At 51.2% G+C, this 20,758-nt stretch overlaps 1 protein-coding gene across 4 annotated transcripts in view; it reads right to left on the reverse strand.

The window, feature by feature from the left end:
- Positions 1–20,758, reverse strand: part of ACOT11 (acyl-CoA thioesterase 11) — a 46,835-nt gene that overhangs the window by 17,520 nt on the left and 8,557 nt on the right. For 3 of the 4 annotated variants that reach the window (XM_043877162.1, XM_043877161.1, XM_043877164.1), the window contains exons 2-3: positions 4,450–4,654; positions 3,426–3,495 (exon numbers count right to left, since the gene is read on the reverse strand). In XM_043877162.1, coding sequence (XP_043733097.1) covers positions 3,426–3,495; positions 4,450–4,654 — 275 coding nt within the window. Of the gene's footprint in view, positions 1–3,425; positions 3,496–4,449; positions 4,655–5,393; positions 5,459–20,758 lie in introns of all 4 variants that reach the window. The other variant, XM_043877163.1, reaches the window with a different exon arrangement.

Consider the following 20,758-nt stretch of genomic DNA (forward strand, 5'->3'; position numbering starts at 1 on the left):
TTTACAGGTAGTAGTGGTATTGAAGTTATGTTTTTTAAAAGTTCTTATTCCTTAGAGATGCATTTTGAGACATTTTTAAATGGCTAAAGCAAAAACAAAAAAACCTTTCCCAGCTTTCCTCGGGTGTGGCCAGGACTTTCCAGGTCACCAACCATGCTCCAGGCCCCTCTCCAGCTTTCCCCACACACCCACACCCTCCTCTGCCCAGACTCACCTCCACTCTACTGGGTCCTATGGCAGGCCCATCCATCACTACATGCCCCACCCCAGCCTTCTCTATCATTGCTCCTCAGGTGTCAGATCCCGTTTTGGCAGCAGAGACTCAGAGTGGACCCAGACACAGCTCCACTGGCCTACAAATTCTCACTACATACAGCCAGCTCGAATACCTCCTCCAGGAAGCCACCCATGACTACCCTCCGTGGCACTATGGCTGTGCTCAGTCACTCAGTTGTGTCCAGCTCTTTGTGACCCCGTGAACCGTAGCCCACCAGGCTCCTTATCCATGGAATTCTCCAGGCAACAATACTGAAGTGGGTAGCCTATCCCTTCTTCAGGGGAACTTCCCGACCCAGGAATCGAACCAGGGCCTCCTGCATTGCAGGCAGATTCTTTACCAGCTGAGCTACCAGGGAAGCCCCTGTGCCACTATGCATGCATGCTTTCAGTCGTGTCCAACTCTTTGCAACCCTATGGACTATAACCCACCAGGCCTCTCTGTCCATGGGGATTCTCCAGGCAAGAATACTAAAGGGGGTTGTCACTTCCTTTTCCAGTGCCTCTATCAGTTCAGTCCCTCAGTCGTGTCCAACTCTTCACAACACCATGGACTGCAGCATACCAGGCCTCCCTGTCCATCACCAACTTCCGGAGTTTATTCAAACTCGTGTCCATTGAGTTGGTGACGCCATCCAACCATCTCATCCTCTGTTGTTCCCTGCTCCTCCCGCCTTCAATCTTTCCCAGCATCAGGGTCTTTTCAAATGAGTCTGTTCTTCATATCGGGTATCCAAAGTATTGGAGTTTCAGCTTCAACGTCAGTACTTCCAGTGAATATTCAGGACTGATTTCCTTTAGGATGGATTGGTTGGATCTCCTTGCTGTCCAAGGGACTCTCAAGAGTCTTATTCAACACCACACAGTGCCTTTATACCCACCCTCAAAAACAGAGGCAATGTAGCTCATTGGTTGGGCTTCCCAGGTGCCTCAGTGGAAAAAGAATCCACCTGCAATGCAGAAGACACAGGAGACAGGGGTTTGATCCCTGAGTCGGGAAGATCCTTGGAGAAGGGCATGGCAACCCACTCCAGTATTCTTGCCTGGAAAACTCCATGGACAGAGGAGCAAGGTGGGTAACAGTCCTTAGGATCACAAAGAGTTGGACACAACTGAAGCAACTGATGATGCATGCACGCAGAGCCAATTGGTTAAGAGCAAGCTGTCTGGGGCCAGACTGCCTTGCTTGTAGTATATCCTGAGTTCTCCACCAGCTGTAAGACCTAAAGTAAGTTACTTTACTTCTCTGTGCCTCAGTTTCCTCATCTGTAAAAGGAGGACACTAATAGCCAGGATCTCACGGTGTTGTTCTGAGGACTTAGTAAGTTAATTACCAATAGTAAAAAGACATTACAGTTATTATAAAATATTGAATATAGTTCCTCGTGTTATACAGTAGGGCCTCCCCCCCCCCTTTTTTTTAACTGGAGTATAATTGCTTTACAATGCCTGAAACTAACAGAACACTGTAAATCAACCATACTCCATGTAAAAAATTGTTTACATGTTTTTAAAAAGGCTTACAAATAACTCATCAGTATGGGTTCATTAGGGCTTCCCTGGTAGTTCAGCTGGTAAAGAATCTGCCTGCAATGCAGGAGACCTGGGTTTGATCCCTGGGTTGGGAAGATCCCTCAAAGGTTGGCATGGCAACCCACTCCAGTATTCTTGCCTGGAGAATCCACATGGACAGAGGAGCCTGGTGGACTGTAGTCCATGGGGTCACACCGAGTTGGACACGACTGAGCAACTACGCACAACACATGGGTTCATTAACTGTGACAAAGGTACCATATGAATGTAAGATGTTATAGAAACTCTGTACCATCTACAGTGTTTTTGTAAATCAAAAACTATTCTAAAATAAGATATTCAAAAATAAGTACTACAAAGCACCCATATGTCAAAGATCATTATTTGTCTGGAATTTACCCCTTTGAATTGAAATTATGTTTCTATATCTGCCTCCCTGCAGACTGGGAGCTCCTGGGGCACAGAGACTACGTTCCAGCTGACTTTGTGGACTCCAAACCCAGCATGGGCCCTGGTCCAGAAAAGGCACAGGTAGTGATGAATGACTGAATAAGTAAGTACAGGGACTGGCCAAACTTCCTCATTAACCACGACTCATGGGGCACCAGGAAGTCCTGGATAAGTCCTTGGCACTTGATGTCCCAGGCACTGATAGTTCAGAAGCAGGCCTGGAGGCCATAGCACTGCATGCAGCCCCTGCAGCCTGCCCTGGGCTGAGGGCTTGGCATGCTTCTTGGGTCCTAGCAAAACCGTAAAGACCAAGCTCAGAAGAGTGTAATGAAAACCCTTCTAAACAGTACAGACATCAAACAAACAAAACTAGTAGGTAATGAGCTCCCCATTCCTGGAGGTATGTGAGCAGAGGCTGAATGGTCCAAACTTCTGGCTCAGGCTCTGCCAAGGCACCTTGTCTAGGGGCCTCCCTACAGTCTAATGACCAATGACCCACAGAGAAGAGTCAAGCCCCAAAAGGCATTCACTGATTAAGTCTAACCAGCAATCCTGAATATTCATTGGAAAGACTAATGCTGATGCTGAAACTCCAATAATTTGGCCACCAGATTCGAAGAGTTGACTCATTGGAAAAGATCTTGATGCTGGGAAAGCTTGAGGGCAGGAGGAAAAGGGGGTGACAGAGGATGAGGTGTTTGGATGGCATCACCAACTCAATGGATGAATTTGAGCAAACTCCGGGAGATAGTGAAGGACAGAGAAGCCTGGCATGCTGCTGTCCATGGGGTTGCAAAGAGTTGGACACGACTTAGTGACTGAACAACTTCCATTTCGAAGATAAGAAAATTGAGGACCAGAGAAAGAGATTGACTTCCCCAAAGTCACACAGCACCCTATGCTGCAGCTTGAGCAACATCCAAGTCCAAAGCTGGCTGAGGAAGCCCACCCCACGGCACCTGGCCACAGGGGCAGCTCCTAGCCCACTGCTGTCCCAGACACCTTGCAGATGGGTCATGGCTCCAGAAAGGCTGGCCCCATCCATCTGCAAAGGGCCTCAGCTGAGGCATGTGCCAGGCAGCACACAGGCTGATGAGGCGGGAGATGGGGGAAAGGCTCTGGGCTCGTGATGGTGAGACCAGAAAGAGAGGCAGGAGGGCACTTACCTAATGGTGTGCTCAAAATAGATGTCATCCATGGAGGCTGTGACACAGGGGCACCCTGCATGCCTCTCCGCTGGCATCAGGAGAAGAAAGCCATCCGTTAGCAGCCTTCCCGTGGCCCAGGCCTCTGATCAAATACCAGACCTTCCTAGCTAAGGCCTGCCTCCTCACCCGCACCCCCACTCTTCTTTACTTTCCTCACCATGATTACGACACCCTGACCCTGTCTTACTTATCTGGGTTTTGTCTGTCTAGCGCCTCTCCCTTCTGCTAGACCGCAAGTCACTTGAGGGCAAGGAATTTTGCCCATCTTGTTCACTGCTGCACCCAGTCCTAGAGCAGTGCCTGGCACGCAGTACTCAATAAGCAGCCGTCGAATGAATGATCATGCCATGCTCATTCCACTTCCTGACCTCCTCAAGTGCCCAGGCAGCCTCACCCACCTTTGTCTGCTTGCCTGAGTCACTCTCATCCTGAGGACTCTGCTCCCAGGCCTGAGTTCTTCTAGAATTCCTTCTCTACTTCCAGGGATGGGTCAGGGTTGCCTCAGGTCTGTTCTCCTAGAGCCCCAGTTCCACCTCCCTTTCCCAACCCCTATCAGACAGTGCAGGGGACAGTTAGGTCTCCTGTCTGCCCCCCACCCCCACCCCATCAGACTGTGAACTCCCTGTGGGCTGGAGAATACTGGGGCATCGAAGGCAACAAAATGAGCTCCATCCAAGCTCCACTCAACTCTGCTCAATGCCACGGGTTTTGCTACTGCCAGCCTCGGAGCAGCCACGTCTAATGCTATGCTGCATCAGAGCAGGGACCCTAGGGTCCAGGACCAGCACTCAGAGCCCTGGGGGTTTGCGGACAAGAGGGGGGGCCCAAGCTGAGCATGTGGAACTTGAAGAGGGCATCACAGGCAGGTGGAGCGGCCTGAGTGAAGGCCGGGAGGAGAGAAGAGGGCGGCGCTCAGGGACAGCCTCTCCCCTGATGTGTGTGGCCAGGGCTGGGAGGGCGGCCATGTCGGGCTCGGCCTCACCCGACAGGCAGGCGGTGGCGTCGATCCACTTGAGCAGCTGCCCGACGCTCAGCTCCCCACGCTGGTTGGTGTGGCAGGGAAGCACCAGCTGGCTCATCTGCACCTCCGTGGGGTTCCGGTAGCCCTCGCCGTCGGCCATGTTGTCGCTGTCCGTGCGTGAGGCCGACTTCCGGGATGTGCGGTTGGAGAACACGGAGGCCAGGCCCTGGGGAGCAGGCGGACGGTCAGCTCACAGCAGAGTCTCCAGGTCTGCCAGCCCCTGAGATCCCCAAGACCACCTGCCAAGAGAACCCAACTCCAAGAGTGGCCAGCACCCTCCAGCCCAGGGTCTCAGACCCCAGGGGCTCTCTGGATGCCCCTACTATGCCCAGCTTCCTTTTGGCCACAAACTCCATGTTAACATATCCTTGCACCTGAGGGAGGGGGGTGGGGAGAAAGGGATGGAGCAGAGTATTAATTGAGCTGTAGGCCAGCTTTTTCAAGTTTTGCCTCAGATTCCCCAAGGACAGAGGAGCCTGGCGGGCTAGTCCATGGGGTCACCAAGAGTCTGACACGACTGGACAGCTAAGCACAGCACAGCACAGTGAGCCCTACAGTAGTCAAGCCCAGGGATTTGCTCCTATTTCATCCCATTAGGACCCTTTCCTCGGGCTCTTCATGTTTCAGATGACATCGGAAGCAGCACCTCGGCTGGTGCTCACCCGTTGTCAACACTTGGCCCTACTGACAGGGAGGGCTCCACGCAGTCACTGACCAGCTGTCTGATCCAGACCAGGGCTGGAACAGCTGCCAGCTGGAGAACCAGCAGAGAAAATCCTAGAACTCATGAATAAGAGGAGGAGTCTCTGCCCAGGGCCCAGCTTGGGAGTCTCACTTGCCAGGCAACAGAGGTAGGCGTGCCTGATAGTCCCCTGGATGGGGTGGGATGAGGAAGGGGAACTGACCTGCCATCCTGTCTCTCTGGCCAGCTTTCCCTCATCACACTGTGAACAGAGCTGGGGACACCTGCCTGTGTGAGAAAAATGACAAGTAGGGATAGGCACAGGGGTTCCAATTTTCATGCATGCATGCGTGCTAAGTCGCTTCAAGTCGTATCTGACTCCTTGCAACCACCAGGCTCCTCTGTCCACGAGATTCTCCAGGCAAGAATACTGGAATGGATTGCCATGCCCTCCTCCAGGGGATATTCCCAACCCAGGAATCAAACCTGCAACTCTTAACATCTCCTGCTTTGGCAAGAGGGTTCTTTACCACCAGCGCCAAATAAGAAGTCCTCCCATTTTCATGGCCATTGCCAGTTGTGGTGATAAGTCCCCGCTAACATTCATGAAGTGCTTATAAAGTTATTAGATACTCTTCTAAGCACTCTACAAGTCCTAATTCAAATTTTATCCATACAACAAACCTCTGAAAGAGGTACATTATTATATTCATTTTAAAGATTAAGAAACTGAAGCCCAAGTAAGTACCCAGCCCAGCTGTGATCCCAGAGGTCTAGCCGCTGAGACTGAGGTCCTACTCACCACACTACACTGCCTGCAGGGCCTCCAGAGGCCCAAGATGAGGAATCCAGGACCCTGGATGTGGATTCAGCAGCAAAAACGTGCTATGACCTATGTTGACCCTGCTACTGCTACAGGATGGGGGCGGTGATGGCTCAGGGAAAGGATGGGTCTCATTCTGGGGGGCTATACTCTTTGGATAGCTCCCCTCACAAGAATTCCATAGCTAATTCAATAAATTCAAAACACACCAAGTTGACTTGCTTAAGGTCACTGACCCCTAAGAGGTAGCCCTGGGATTTAAACCAAGCTAGTCTGACCCAGAACATCTTGTGGGTTCTTTGGAGAGGCAGCTCCTTGCCAAGGGCCCCTGGATACCAAGTGCAGTGCTGAGGACCAAAATGAGCGAGAACAGGGCAGCTGCCCCAGGAGCTCACAGCCTGGGTGGGGACCTGCGGGCACCAGGCTGCCAGACTGTTGCAAGCAGCTTCCAGACCACTGCGGTCCAAGCAGCAGGAGCTGTCACCATGGTAACCACTGCCAAGGCATTTCCAGCCTGGTATGTGCTGGGGGCTGCCTGGATGTGGATGTGGGTGGCTGACTTTCTAGGTGTGGGAGACTGTAGAGGGAGGAGGCAGGCAGACTGTGTTTACTGACACTCTTCCCAAGCCCCTCCCACAGCTAGTTCTGGGACAAACATTCCAGAAAGAAGTCCTGGAGAAAGCAAGGTGGAAGCAAGATGCAGAGACTAAGGGGGAAGAAGAAAAGCAGAGTATGTGGAGTTTCCAGGCAGTTCTAGATGTGCACACAGAGAAGACCCCACCCCCACCCCAACACAATGTCCCTGCCGTTCAAGCCTGTTCTCACCCACTGCCTCACTGAATCATCACGAGGCAGGCAGAGGGTGAAGACCATTTACCCCATTTTACAGATGAGGAAAGTGAGGATGGCAAAAAAGCCATAGACCAGCAGTCAGGACACCTGAGTTCTAATCCTCTCTGCTTCCCACCTAGCCAGTCCCCACTCATCAGTTCAGTTCAGTTGCTTAGCCATGTCTGACTCTTTGCGACCCCATGGACTGCAGCACGCCAGGCTTCCCTGTCCATCACCAGCTCCCAGAGCTTACTCAAACTTATGTCCATTGAGTTGGTGATGCCATCCAACCATCTCATCCTCTGTCATCCCCACTCCTACCAGCCTCCTATTTCCTGCTCTGTGAAACAGAAGTCCCATCCATTGACGTCTACATGCCTAGAGGCAGGATCTTTGCCTTGTCATTCTGTTCATTCATTTGCTCACTCATTCATTCTCCAAGCACCTCTTCTGTATTAAAGTGAAAGTCACTCAGTCGTGTCTGACTCTTTGCAACTCCATGGACTATATAGTCCATGGAAGTCTTCAGACCAGAATACTGGAGTGGGTAGCCTTTCCCTTCTCCAGGGGATCTTCCCAACCCAGGAATCAAACTGGAAAGTCTCCTGCATTGCAGGCAGATTCTTTACCAACTGAACTACCAGAGAAGTCCCTCCCTCTGTATTGGACTCTCTCAAACACTGAGCTTATAAGAAAAATTGGGCCAGTCCTTTGAGAAGCTCCTACTCTAGTTCTCATGCTTAGAAGTACCTGGCACCCAGTAGGACCGCATCAAAGATTTATAAGAGGATGTCTAGAGGCAGACTTGAGTTCAAATCCTAGCCCTGCCCCTCGGAGCGCTATGTGATCCTGAGCAAGTCCCCTCTCCTCTGAGCCTCATCTGTCACTTGCCAGGTAGGGGCCAGGAGAGACTGCCAGTCTTCAAGGTACCTCAGCCCTGGTTCCAGGATTCTGGGGTCTAATCTTGCAGGGCTCTGGCATGGCCAGCTGAGCTTCCTAACAAGGAAGCTAAGGAGCTCTGTCACTTGTCAGGCAGGAAATACTGTGCACTGAGAAGGGCGGGGCTCCCACCCTGGGGCTGGCAGAGGAACAAGCCCCACTGTGCTGGGGCCCCACCTCCCTCAAAGAGAGGAGTGCTGAGCCCCTGGAGCATGGGCCGAGGGGAAAATCACCACGACCTCGCAGACTCCAACTGCTTCCTGGGGCTCCAAGGCAGTCTGCCACAACAGGGCAGGCCAGGTCAGGCCGCCTCCCAACCCCTTGGTGGGCAGGCAGCCAGCCAGGGAGGACGGGGCGTGTATGGACCCAGCAGCATTTGGCCAATGAGGCCCCAGAGCCCAGCCACTCCTCTCAGGGCCAGTCACGGGGAAAGCAGAGGCCCTGGACAGAATCAGGGCCTGGGGAAGCCAGGCAGGCTGAGCCAGGACAGCTGACAGGGAGGACAGAGCCTGCATGAAGGTGGGGAGGGCATCTAAGGGTCAAAGACGTGCGCTCTCAGACAGCAGCCATGCCAGGCATTGGCGCCCAGCCGCAACAGTCCTGGCCAGATTGAGTAATCCCAGACGAGGCCCCAGCCGGCTACACTGTGGGCTCTGTGTCCCTTCTTCTCAGCCAGAGTCATGTGACAGACCAGCTGGGTCAGAGCAAGAAAGGCCACCTTGTAGAATCCTTTCATGGCTGGGGACGCTGGGGGACACTGGGGGAAAGGCTAAAGTAAAGGGTAAAGCCTCTTAGGCTTTACCTAAGGCTCCTTCTGAGCACTGGACAACAGGCCCACACAACAGATTTAACCTGGACTTCTGTCCCCCAAGTAACCACGTTCCAGGGATCCAGCCTCCTTAAACTCTTGGTCTACCCCCCATCCCTCACCCCCCACACTCCGGTGCGCTCAGGCCCCTGCACTGCTCACTCACTGGGTGGTTCTCACAGCCAGTTCACAGGCCTCCAGTCTCTCCACCTCCTTCCAGGCCTCTACACAACACTGAAGGTGTCTTTCCAAAACCCAAATCCACCAACTTAACAACCACAACCTACTGCATCCTGCCTTCCAGGGAAGCTAGACCCAGTCCGCACAACTGGGACCTGTTCTGACCCGTAGGGCCACACAGACTTTTCTCAAGAGCAAGCCTGAAAAGGCACCTCTCCTGCTCAAGGTTTCTCAGTGGCTCGCTATGGCTCTTAGGATCAAGGCCCTACTCTGTAGCTCCTGCCACTGCCCCACAGCTGCTCTCCCAGCTCCAGACCACATTTGGTTTCCCAGAGCACACTCTCACTACCTCTGCCTAGGACCCCTTCATCTGTTCTACCTGCCAAGTGAGTCCTTCCTCCTCCTCCCTCTTCAGCACCCCTTCCCCATGCCTGCCTCCTCCCCAGGGAGAGTTAGGGCCTCCCTGGACCCCGCAGCCTCACTGTCTCCATCACAGCACTGACCAACGTGTGCAGTCACTGTTTTCACAGCCGCCTGCCCCAGCAGACAGGCATTCCCACAGGACACGGATGGACGTAGGCCTGGCACAGAGCAGGTGCCAAATTAACACCTGCTGCTGCTGCTAAGTCGCTTCAGTCATGTCCGACTCTGTGCGACCCCATAGACGGCAGCCCACCAGGCTCCTCTGTCCCTGGGATTCTCCAGGCAAGACTACTGGAGTGGGTGGCCATTTCCTTCTCCAAAATTAACACCTACAGGAGAGGAAAAGAGCGGTGACAAGGGCAGGCTTGGAGCTGAGACTTGAGGAAGAGGATAGTCTGAGGTACAGGAGGGACTGGAGGACAGCAGAAAACAAAAGCAGGAACGGCAGGGGCTCTGCTGACAGGAGTGGCTGGGGCAAAGGGAAACAGGTGGGAAAGTACTAGGCACCTGTGTGGGTGGGGACAGAGGCGGGGGTGGGGGGTGAGGCAGAGTCCCCAGAAACCAAAGAAGACCCCTGATCACTGCCCTGCAGTGATCAGCAGAGAAATGTGGAGACCAGCCAGCAGAGAGAACATCTCAGGGACTTACCTGCCAATCCAGTGGTTAAGACTCTGCATTCCCAATGCAGGGGGCATAGGTTCAATCCTTGGTCAAGGAACTATGGTTTCACATGTCACTAACCCCCACATGTCACAACTAGGAACCCGTGCTCCACAAGAGCAGCTCACATGCACCACAACTAGAGAAAAAGCCCACGTGCCACAAAGAAGACCCAGCCCAGCCAAAAATATAAATAAACCAAAGAACCACCTCAAAGAGCAGGCCTGGAACAGAGGAGGCCCACCAGCCCTGGAGGGGAGGAGCTGGCCTGGGTCACCTCTCAGCTCACTCACCATGACCCAGGGCTGTGCACAGCCCCTGGAGATCAGCCTGGCCTGGACTCAAGTCAACTAACTCAGGTGACTTCAGGCAGGCTGCTCAGCCTACCTCTGTGGGCCTCAGTTTCCGTAACTGCAAGAAATGGGATCATGATACCTACATCCAGGGTCACCATGGGGATGAAATTAAACAAGATGAAGTGTTCACAGCTCCTAGTACACACCTGCCACGTGGCTAACATTTACTGAGCACTGAGGTTAGCATTATAAAGCTGAGTTTGGGCTTCCTACCAAAATATAGCTGGGAGACTCCTAAACAGAGTTCAAACCAGACTGTTTACATAGTACTTTCTCATGCATGACTTCACCAGAACCTCGTGGCAACCCCGTGAGGAGGCAAGACTGGTAGCCAGTTTGAGAGGTTCTGTGAGAATTCAAAGAACCAGTGATAGAGTAACAGGGATTCAACTGCAGGGCACGAGACCCCACATGGCCCTGCTCCTCCCACTCTCTCTCCCAGGCCTCTCTCCAAGGGGTGGGGACTGGAAGGCGGGCCTGGGGGGCTGGGCGGGTGGGGAGAAGCACCTTGGCCCACTGCCAGCCAGGCCTCAGGAGAACCAGGCCCTCCTAGAGTGTGAGGGAGCTGCCCAAGTTGGTTCCCTGTCCCCACAAAGGTGGCTCCAGGCTCTCAGTGCCACCAGTCGCCTCCCAGCAGTTTTCCCACCAGCAACACAGAAGTCTCTGTCAACCTCCTAAACACCCCTTCAATCCTATTCCCTGTCTTCTTCCCCCAAAAGGCTCTGAGGCAGCCTGCACAGGCATACACACTGAGTGCGTACAGAGGCCCAAAATGTAAACAGAGCTAAGGAGCCAAATAAGGGAGGAGCGATTACCTTAGGAATGCGTGTGTTGTGCTAAGTCACTTCAGTCGTGTTCGACTCTTTGCGACCCCATGGACTGCAGAGTGCCAGGCTCCTCTGTCCACGGGATTCTCCAGGCAAGAATACTGGAGTGGGTTTCCATTTCCTTCTCCAGGGTATCTTCCTGACCCAGGGATCGAACCCGGGTCTTCTGCATTGCAGGCAGATTCTTTACCCCCTGACCAACTAGGGAAGCCACGTGAGGAAACCAGTTGCACAAAGATGCTGCCATAAAGAATTTCATTTGGCCTTCAGATTCCCAGTAGACAAGGGTAAAAAGGGTAGTAGTGGGTACAAAACTCTGAGATGAAAAGTGGGTGCACTTGTCTGTGAAGCCAGCATGAGGGCTGGGAGGACATTGGTGTTCCATAGGCTTCTGATGGCCACACATCATCAGATGACACCTTCATTCTAGAAGATAAATAATGGTCTCCAGTGCCCTATATGCACATCCTCATTTTACTTCTAGCTACAGGGTGTATTGGCACTTGACGTTTTTCAAGATTTGGGGGTGAGGGAGGTAGAGAATTAAACCATTATTTCTTACTAAGAACCTCCTAGATGCCATTCATTTGGTTAGTACTTATTGAATACCTACAATGTACCAAGTTGTATGCTAGGAGCTTTCACATGTATTCATTCTCTCAGTAATTCTCATATATATCCTACAACACACTGTTATTCTACCCATTTTACTATGATTTACTAGAATACTATATTTACTAGAATACCAAGGCTGTGAGAGCCAGTGTATTGCTTCTGAGCACCTGAGAAGTGACAGACACAATTTAAGACAATCCCAGAAGATGGGACTTCCCTGGGGATCCAGTGGTTAAGACTCCATGCTTTCACTGCAGGGGGCATAGGTTTGATCCCTGGTGAGAGAACTAAGATCCTGCATGCTGTACAGGAAAAAAAAACAAAATAAAATAAAAAATTTTATTTTACAATTCCAGGGCAGCTCCCTGGTGGCCTAGTGTTAGGATTCTAGGCTTTCACTGTTGTTACTTGGGTTCAATCCCTGGTGGGGGAACTGAGATCCTGTAAGCTGTGGTGTGGCCAAAAAAAAGGCAAACCCAGACCTACCAGCTAAAGCCCACACTTGTATCTCCACAGGCCTTGGAGATGAAGAGATTCTTCCATCTGAAACTCAACAGAGGGGAGGCAAACTAACCCATGTCACACAGCCAGTCAGTGACCAAGGAGAGAAGGGAGGCCAGTACCCTGAGCCCCTGCCCAGAGCCCACAACCTAGGGCAGGCTGGTCAGCTTTTGTGCTCTCCCAGTGAGGACAGAGGGGGATGGGAGGGTCTTCAACCTGTTCTTCCTGCCCCGACCCTAAATCTGATAAGAAAGGAAGTGGGGTAGCAGGCATAATTGAAATTGTGAGCTAAGCCCATGTCTTTTGGAGGTAGAGCTTCATGAGGCATTTCCAGTTTAGTGCCTTCCTATAAAACTGAATATAAGTGGAACTTATATCCATAAGCTTATCATCCTCAGGAGACCTTGGATAGGTTATTTTGCCTCTCTGTGCCTCAGTTTCCTCATCTGTCAAGTGGAGCATTTAACTAGAGTCTCCAAGAACTCTTTTCAAACCATAAAATTGTTTGGCTTATGGGAGGACCTCCTTGACAAGACTCAATACTTAGGCCACCTTATGCAAACAGCCAACTCATTGGAAAAGACCCTGATGATGGGAAAGATAGAAGGCAGGAGGAGAAGGGGACCACAGATGTCGAGATGGTTGGATGGCGTCACCAACTCAATGGACATGAGTTTGAGCAAGCTCCGGGAGTTGGTGAAGGACAGGGAAGCCTGGTGTGCTTCAGTCCATGGGGTCACAAAGAGGCGGACATGACTGAGTGGCTGAACAACAAAGGACTTCCTTGACAAGACCCACAAGGCCCTCCAGCCACACCACCAGTCTTGCTCACACCACGTACCCCCAGACAACTGACCGTCTCTCGGTTCCTCATACCCCTCAGGCCGCTGCTTACCCCCCATCTGGAGCACTCATCCTCTCCTCTCCACCTCCATATTGACTACCCATCCCTCAGCTCCATCATCTCTCCCCTTATCCTCAGGCTCCTGGCCCCAGAAACCTCCACTCTGTAATGCTCTCCATTGTGACAACATTCATTTAACTGTGGGAGTATTTGGTGGACACTGGACACAAAGATCCATCGGCAGGAGCCCTCTTTACTCCTGGTATCCACGGGGCCCAGCACAGAGCCTGGCTCACTGTGGACCAAATGAATGAGTTGGTTCAGAGGGCCTCCAGTTCTCAATGTCACCCCATGTGGCAGAGAGAATGTAGGCCATGAAGTCAAGAGAAGTTCCCCACTAGAAGTGCTGACCTTTCACCCCATATCCTAGAACAGTGGGAACATCACCTGTCTGCCTCCACCCCCAAGGGTAAAAATAGCTTCTCTGTAATCTGACACCTGAGTCATCTGGAGAATTCCTCCTGCCCCATTAAGGAGTCAGCCAGGGGCCAGAGAGGGCAGGGAGGGCATTTCCTGAATGCTTAACCATTCCTATCTCGTCCGATTCACAGGAAACATTTGAGGTGTTATCACTAGCGAGGTACACAGGCGATCCAGAGAAGTCCCAAATCCAAGGTTGCCCAGCGCCGAACCACAGAGCAGGGGTTAAGTGAGGCCCCCTGCCTCTGCCTACAGGGCAACCCTCGCCTCTGCACCAAGAGTGAAAAGGGTTTGGAGACAGAGAACAACTGCCTGCTGGTATGGATGGGGAAATTGAGGCTCATGGGCTGTCTGCCCAACATCTTAGGCAAAAGGGCCTGAACTCTGGCAGACCTTAGGTAAATTAATGAGAAGTAGAGGACAATCCCCACCCCATCTTCATCCAAGACTAGTAAAGGTTAAAGGAGATGCCAGGGACTTCCCTGGTGGTCCAGTGGTCAAGAATCCACCTTCCAATGCAGGGGACATGAATTCGATCCTAGTTTGGGGAACTAAGATCCCACATGCCACAGGGCAACGAAACTCCCATGTCATAAATACTGAGCCTACACAGCACAACTAAGACCCGACAGAGCCAAATAAATGTTTTCAAAAACAAAGGAGATCCTGAAACTAAAGCACCCAGTTAGCTGTGAAGTGTGGTGCACATGTGAGGGAGGCTGGAGAAGATGGAGCAGTTGGGCAGGACCAGACTTGTCCTTCCTCCAGCAGGCTTATCACTGCTGAGAAACGAAATGCAGAGATGGGAGGGAATATATGTAAGGTGCCTTGTAAACCTCAGTGGCTCAGCCCTCCTTTCATTTCAGCACTTCTTGAGTCTGAGTAGGGCCTGCCCACAGGGACAGGACAGCCCGCACAGAGCAAGACAGGGGTTACTTGGGAAATGCTGCTATACGGAGGGGTAGCAGGGGCCGGGCAACCAGGCAGAATCTGCAGGGACTGGCTGTGTGGGGCCAGGATTCAAATTAGCCTCAGCCAACATCCTCAGTTCTGCTTCTCTACACTGTTAGGGCACAGTTCCTGCCGCATTTCGCAGAACAACGGATGGCACGTGAACAAGTTTTTAAATCTCTCTGGCCCCCACTTTCTTGTTTATAAAATTGAAAGGTATGCAGGGGAGACTGACAACAATCACGCTCCCTTATTTAATTACTTGATATGTGCAGGTGGGGCGCTAGGCATTTTCTGCGCCTTCTCTCTCAATCCCCACACAGCCATAATAGTTAAATGTTGTTATTATTCCTATCTTACAGATGGGAAAACAGAGGCTCAAAAGGGTTAGTGTCATGAACACACACACACACAATCGTTACAGCCAGTAAAAGGGCAGAGTCAGGGCTTGGACCCAAGTCTGTTTAACTCAAGGGCTAAGGCTGGCTGGGCGCTTTGCTTTACCTGCCTCTCCCTTGTCTGACAGCAGAATGTTCACTGCTGTGTCCCAGGCATTCAGGCCCTTTCTCACCCACACATGCCAGGCGGGACCCTCAGGGAAGCTTCCTCCCCATGGACCCTCACATCCTCTGCAGGAAACAGTGATGGTATCATGACCTCCTCCCAGCACAGCCCAGCATCCAGGCACTTGTCCTACTAGATGCTCAAAGTCAGCAGCCTGTGAGGGAGAGAGGTGGCTACCTCCAGAGTGGAAACTGCAAGCTGTCAGCCAAAAACTCCTTTGTAAATCCTCAGCTCTCTGGAGTAGGAGAAAACCTCATGGACAGCTACATATACCCCTCTCAGACACAGACATCTCAGTTACCACCACCACCACCACCCTGCCCAGTGACTATCCAGCATGAGCTTGCTTGCTCTCTGAGACAGGAGGCTCACTCCCTGCTGATATAGACACTTCCCCTGTGTCTACATCCCCTTCTGCCTGACAGCAGGTCTGCCTGTCAGAGTTCTTCTATCTACCCCTCCCCAACTGACAGCTGCCTCCCCACAGCTTTCTTCCTTGAGCTGTTTGCCACCTCTACCCCTTACCTCCAGCAGACTCCAGAAAGGTGCAGGAGGGGTCAGCACACAGGCAGTCTGACCTCAAATGTGACTGGTCCCCACTTTGTGGCCTCTCAGGCAACCCTCTCCAATACTACCCAGCTTGGAACCCACATTCACAGGCAATACCCCTCCATGGGAGCCCCTGGCAGTGGGGTGGGCCCTTCAGGGTGGTGAAGAGCAGGGCCAGCCTCTCTCCTTCATCAGAGCCCTTCATGCTCCCCCTGCTAGACAGCCAAGACTCCTGCCTGACACTGCCTCCAAGTCACCATGGTAACGGGTAGCCAGGCGATGGGCCAGGTCCAGCCATCCTGCAAACAAGCCTGTTTACCTTGGAGCTGGAAACACTGGTTACAGGGACCACAAGTCCTCTCCAGAAGGACAAAGTAGGGAGGGAGAGAGAAGAAGAGGGATGGAGGGGAGGAGAGACGGGTTACAAAGAGAAAAGAGGGAAAGAAGGGAAAGAAAGAGAGGAAATAGAAAAAACATGAGGTCAAAGAATGGATGCTGGTAGGGAACAGAGCAAGTAGAAGACACACACACACCAGAGACAGAAGTGAGGAAGGCAGGAAAGGGGCCCCCTCCCGACCTCCCCCACTGCTCACATTCCTCAAGCCTGAGCTGCTCTCAGCCCTTTGGGATTCTGGCCACAGCTGGGACTTCCTGCCCCAGGAAGCTAACAGCCCCATGGCCCCTTGGAGGCCCCAGCTGCTGCTCTGGCCCCTGCAGTCCCCTCCACTGAGGGACAGTGTCTGCCCTCTCCTGCAGGTGGGGCCCCTGTCCCAACCCCAGGCAGCACTTACAGGCTCAGTCCCCTGCTTGGGTCCCCATAGTTCCCCTGAGGCCCAGCGGGTCTCCAGTCACCAGATCTCCTGCCCCTCCCCTCATATTCTGACTCTGACCTCTTTCCCCCAGAGTGTCCAAGAAATCAGTCTCAAGCAGAGCAGAGTGGCGATAATAGGTGTGACTTCATCCACAGAACACATTTCCTTACACTGTGAGAGGAATGGGTCACAGAAGGAGATCTACCAAGAGGACACCAACCCTCCAGGGGCTGCTTCTAAGGCCCCACGTCTGGAGGTGGAAGGGTGGGAGTGAGAACTGGGCCTGGCCTGCTCCCTGGTGGGTCTGCTGAGCTGAAGCAGATGGCCCAGTGGTTCTCTGCTGGGCACTTACCATGTTCCAGGGCCTTCCTCAGCCTCAAGCTCTTTGGCTGTAAGACGGCCTCTACATTCTTGGCCTAGTCTCACTCCCACCCCTATGTGCCCTGAACTGTCTCAGAGGAATCTGAGCCCACAGGAAAGGCTTGTTGAAGAGGGATGATCAGGGCAGAGAGAGAAAAAGGAAAAACAGGAAGGCACAGGGGGCTGGCAAGAGGAAAATAGACTGTGCTAGAATCCTGGCCCAGCCTCTGTCTCCCTGGATAATTAATTAAGCCACTCTAAACCTCACTTTTTACATCTGTAAAGTGGGAATAATAATATCATAGTGAGGATTCAATGAGATTATACACAAAATGCTTGGACCAGGATCTGACCTGAAGAGGTGCTTAAAAAGTACCAGCTCTCCATATTGTTAAAAAGTCAAGGCATTTGTATCATTTTTTTAGATTCCATACAAAACAGAAATAGACCCATAGTCATAGAAAACAAATTTATGGTTACCAAAGGGGAAAGGGCGGGGGAAGAGGGTAAATTAGAAATTTGGGGTGAACGAATATACACTAATATTAATATAGAGTCCCTTAGACAGCAAGGAGATCAAACCAGTCAATCCTAAAGGAAATTAACCCTGAATATTCATTGGAAGGACTGATGCTGAAGCTGAAGCTCTAGTCCTTTGGCCATCCGGTATGAAGAGCCGACTCACTGGAAAAGACCCTAAGGCTGGGAAAAGTTGAAAGTAAAAGGAGAAGGAAATGACAGAGAATGAGATAGTTGGATGGCATCACCGATTCAATGGACATGAGTTTGAGCAAACTCTGGGAGACAGTGAAGGACAGGGAAGCCTGGTGTGCTACAGTCCATGGGGTTACAAACAGACACAAGTTAGCGACTGAGCAGCAACAATTAATATATGTAAAATGGATTAACAACAGGGACTTACTATATAGCACAGGGAACTATATTCAATATCTTATACTAGCCTATAATGGAAAAGAATCTAAAAGTATAGAGGCACTGTCGAAGGACACAGGAAATCATCCTAACTAAAGGGCCTGCACTGGTCTGGGGTAAGAGATGCCCACTCTAAGTGGCCAGGCAGCCTTGGCAGAGCCCACAGAAAGCTTCAGGGCAAGGACCCAGGCTTTAGGTGGAGTGGAGAGCTGCAGGAAGCTCCCGGCAACGGTGGGGATCAGATGGGCCTTTCAGCCCCACCCCGGGACAGTCACTTCCAAATAAACATGCCATCTGTCTACCATCAGGGCTTCATTTCAGCCATGGATCAAGATATTGAACAGGATGGTGTCTGTGGCACTCCATGGGGGCCTCCCCCAGATGACCACTCACAGTTTAACCAGACTCAACAAATTCTCCTCTCCCAGGTCCCTGAAAAGCTCAAGATGCCTCACTAAGGAAATGGTTTCTTGGAATAGAAGGCAGTGATCACTAGAAACCAGCTTGGGTTTACAGGGAACGAGGCATTCTAGGCACAAGGGAAGAGTTCACCAGGGCAGGAACAGACATATTTTTGTGTCTGCAAAGACCGAGAATATTGTGAGTGTTCAGTAGACATGAGTTAAATCGAACCTGGGAGCCATCTCCCACATTTGTGTGCTCTGTTCAACATTTGGTTAAAGGACTCGAATGAAGACACACTTGGTCACACATGGCCACCTGAAAGGTTGTAACTTTTAGACAGAAAACCAAAGAGATGAATAAGAGTCATGCTATCAACCTGTACTTAAGTTTTTCTGTTGCTGTCACTTTGCTCTAAGATATATGTGTGCCTGAGCCAACCACAGGTGGCTCAGTGGTAAAGAATCCGCCTGCCAATGCAGGAGACGCAAGAGATGCAGATTCAGTCCCTGAGTTGGGAAGATCCCCTGGAGCAGAAAATGGCAACCCACTCCACTATTTTTGCCTAGAAAATTTTGTGGACAGAGGAGCCTGGGGGGCTACAGTCCATAGGGGGTCGCAGAGAGTCAGACACAACTGAGCACAGATCACACATATGTGTGCTGGGGTGGCTCTAGCTTAATGGTTGTTTCTGCAAAAATGGCCTCATGGTTTCCTCCATCCACAAGCTCAACAGTGACAAGTCCTTCTGCATCCAAGTGGGGCCCTGTGGCTGCTGGAGGCCTCTTTGGAGGTGAAAGGTGGGAACGTGTTCAAGACAGGAGTGACTGGGTGGCAGGGAAGAGACAGCCTCTAGCTGGGGTACGGCAGGCAGTGTGAGGCCCAGCCCAGTGAGGGGGGAACAGAGGGGACAGCGGGTGGCACGGGGTGGACAGTCAGGCAATAGGAGGGACCGTGAGGGGGCCGGGCTACATATGGCCTGAGTGACAGGCCTCTGGCTACAAATGTGAGGGCTGGCTGAGTCAGGACAGGAGGGTCCTGGTAAGGAATAAAACCCAGACCAAACAGGAGTGGACAAGGTTAAAAAGAGGTTAATTCTGGCTGGGAATCAACAGCAATCTTTTTTAAAACTCCACTCCTTCCTTCAGGAAGATACTGGGAGTACAGCACTGAACACCAACCCAGACTCTCCACTCACGAACAGACAATAAACAAAGGAACAAGATCATTTTAGAGTGAAAAGTGATATAAGAAGGAAAACAGCGAGCAGCACTATTTACAATAGCCAAGTCATAGAAGCAACTAAATGTTCATCAACAGAGGAATGGATAAAGAAGATGTGGAACATACATGGAATATGAGTCATAAAAAGGAATGAAATAATGCCATTTTCAGCAACATGGACAGACCTAGAGATTATACTAAGTGAAGTCAGGCAGAGAAAGACAACTATCACATATCATTTATATGTGGAATCTAAAAAAGTGATACGAAGGAACTTATGTACAAAACAAATAGACTCACAGACATAAAAACAAACCTAAAGTTACCAAAAGGGATGGGGGTAGGGTGGGGATAAACTAGGAGTTTGGGATTAACAAATACACACTACTATATATGAACTAGATAAATAAACAAGGCCCTACTGTATAGCACAGAGAACTACACTCCATGTCTTGTAATAACTTATAATTAGAAAAGAATCTGAAAAAGAATATATATGTATAACCAAATCACTTTGCTATACACCTGAAACTAACACAACATTATATATAAACTATATTTCAATTCTTTTTTTTTTTTTCATATTTCCATTTTTGAAAAGAAGAAGAGGACTTCCCTGGTGGTGCACCTGTCAAGGGACATGGGCTTGATCCCTAGTCCGGGAGGATTCCACACACCACATACAGAGCAACTAAGCCTGTACTCCACAGCTGCTGAGTCCTCACTCTAGAACCCACAAGCTACAACTACTGAGCTCACGTGCCTAGATCCCATGCTCTGCAACAAGAGAAGCCACTACAGTGAAAAGCCCACACACAGCAAGGAAGAGTAGCCCCTGCTCACTGCAGCTAGAGAAAGCCCACACAAAGCAAGGAAGACCCAGTGTAGCCAAATAAATAAATAAAAATTTTAATGATAACTAAAAAGAAGAAGAAAAACAGTGGATGTGAAAGAGAGACAAGGTGGTGGACTGGAAGGGGCTAATTTAGATTGGGTAATCAAGGCAGGTCAAGGCCAAAATCTGAATGAGACAAGCAAGAGTGATTGGGCAAGGCTCTGGGGGCACGGGGTCCCAGGCAGGGGAGCAGAGAGTGTAAAGAGCCCAAAGAGGAACACGGACAAGCTTGGCTGCCGGAGAAGCAGTATGGTGGGCAGTAAGGCTGGAGCAGTGTCAGGGAGAAGGGAACAAACTAGTCCCACATTGCCCAAAGCCTAAAGTTCCAGTGGAATTTGGATTCTACTCCACATGTGATGGGAAGAACTAGAGGCTGTGAATGGGGAGAGAGATGATCTGACCTGCATTTTAAAATCACTTTGCTGTTGTATGGGGCTTCCCACGTGGCTCAGTGGTAAAAAACCCACCTGCCAATGCAGGAGACATTGGTTCGATCCCTGGGTCAGGAAAATCCCCTAGAGGAGGAAACGCACTCCAGTAGTCTTGCCTGGAAAAATCCCATGGACAGAAGAGCTTGGCAGGCTACAGACCATGGGGTCAAAGAGCACGGC

Source organism: Cervus elaphus, chromosome 20 (assembly GCF_910594005.1).
Source record: "Cervus elaphus chromosome 20, mCerEla1.1, whole genome shotgun sequence".
Classification (NCBI taxonomy): Eukaryota; Metazoa; Chordata; class Mammalia; order Artiodactyla; family Cervidae; genus Cervus; species Cervus elaphus.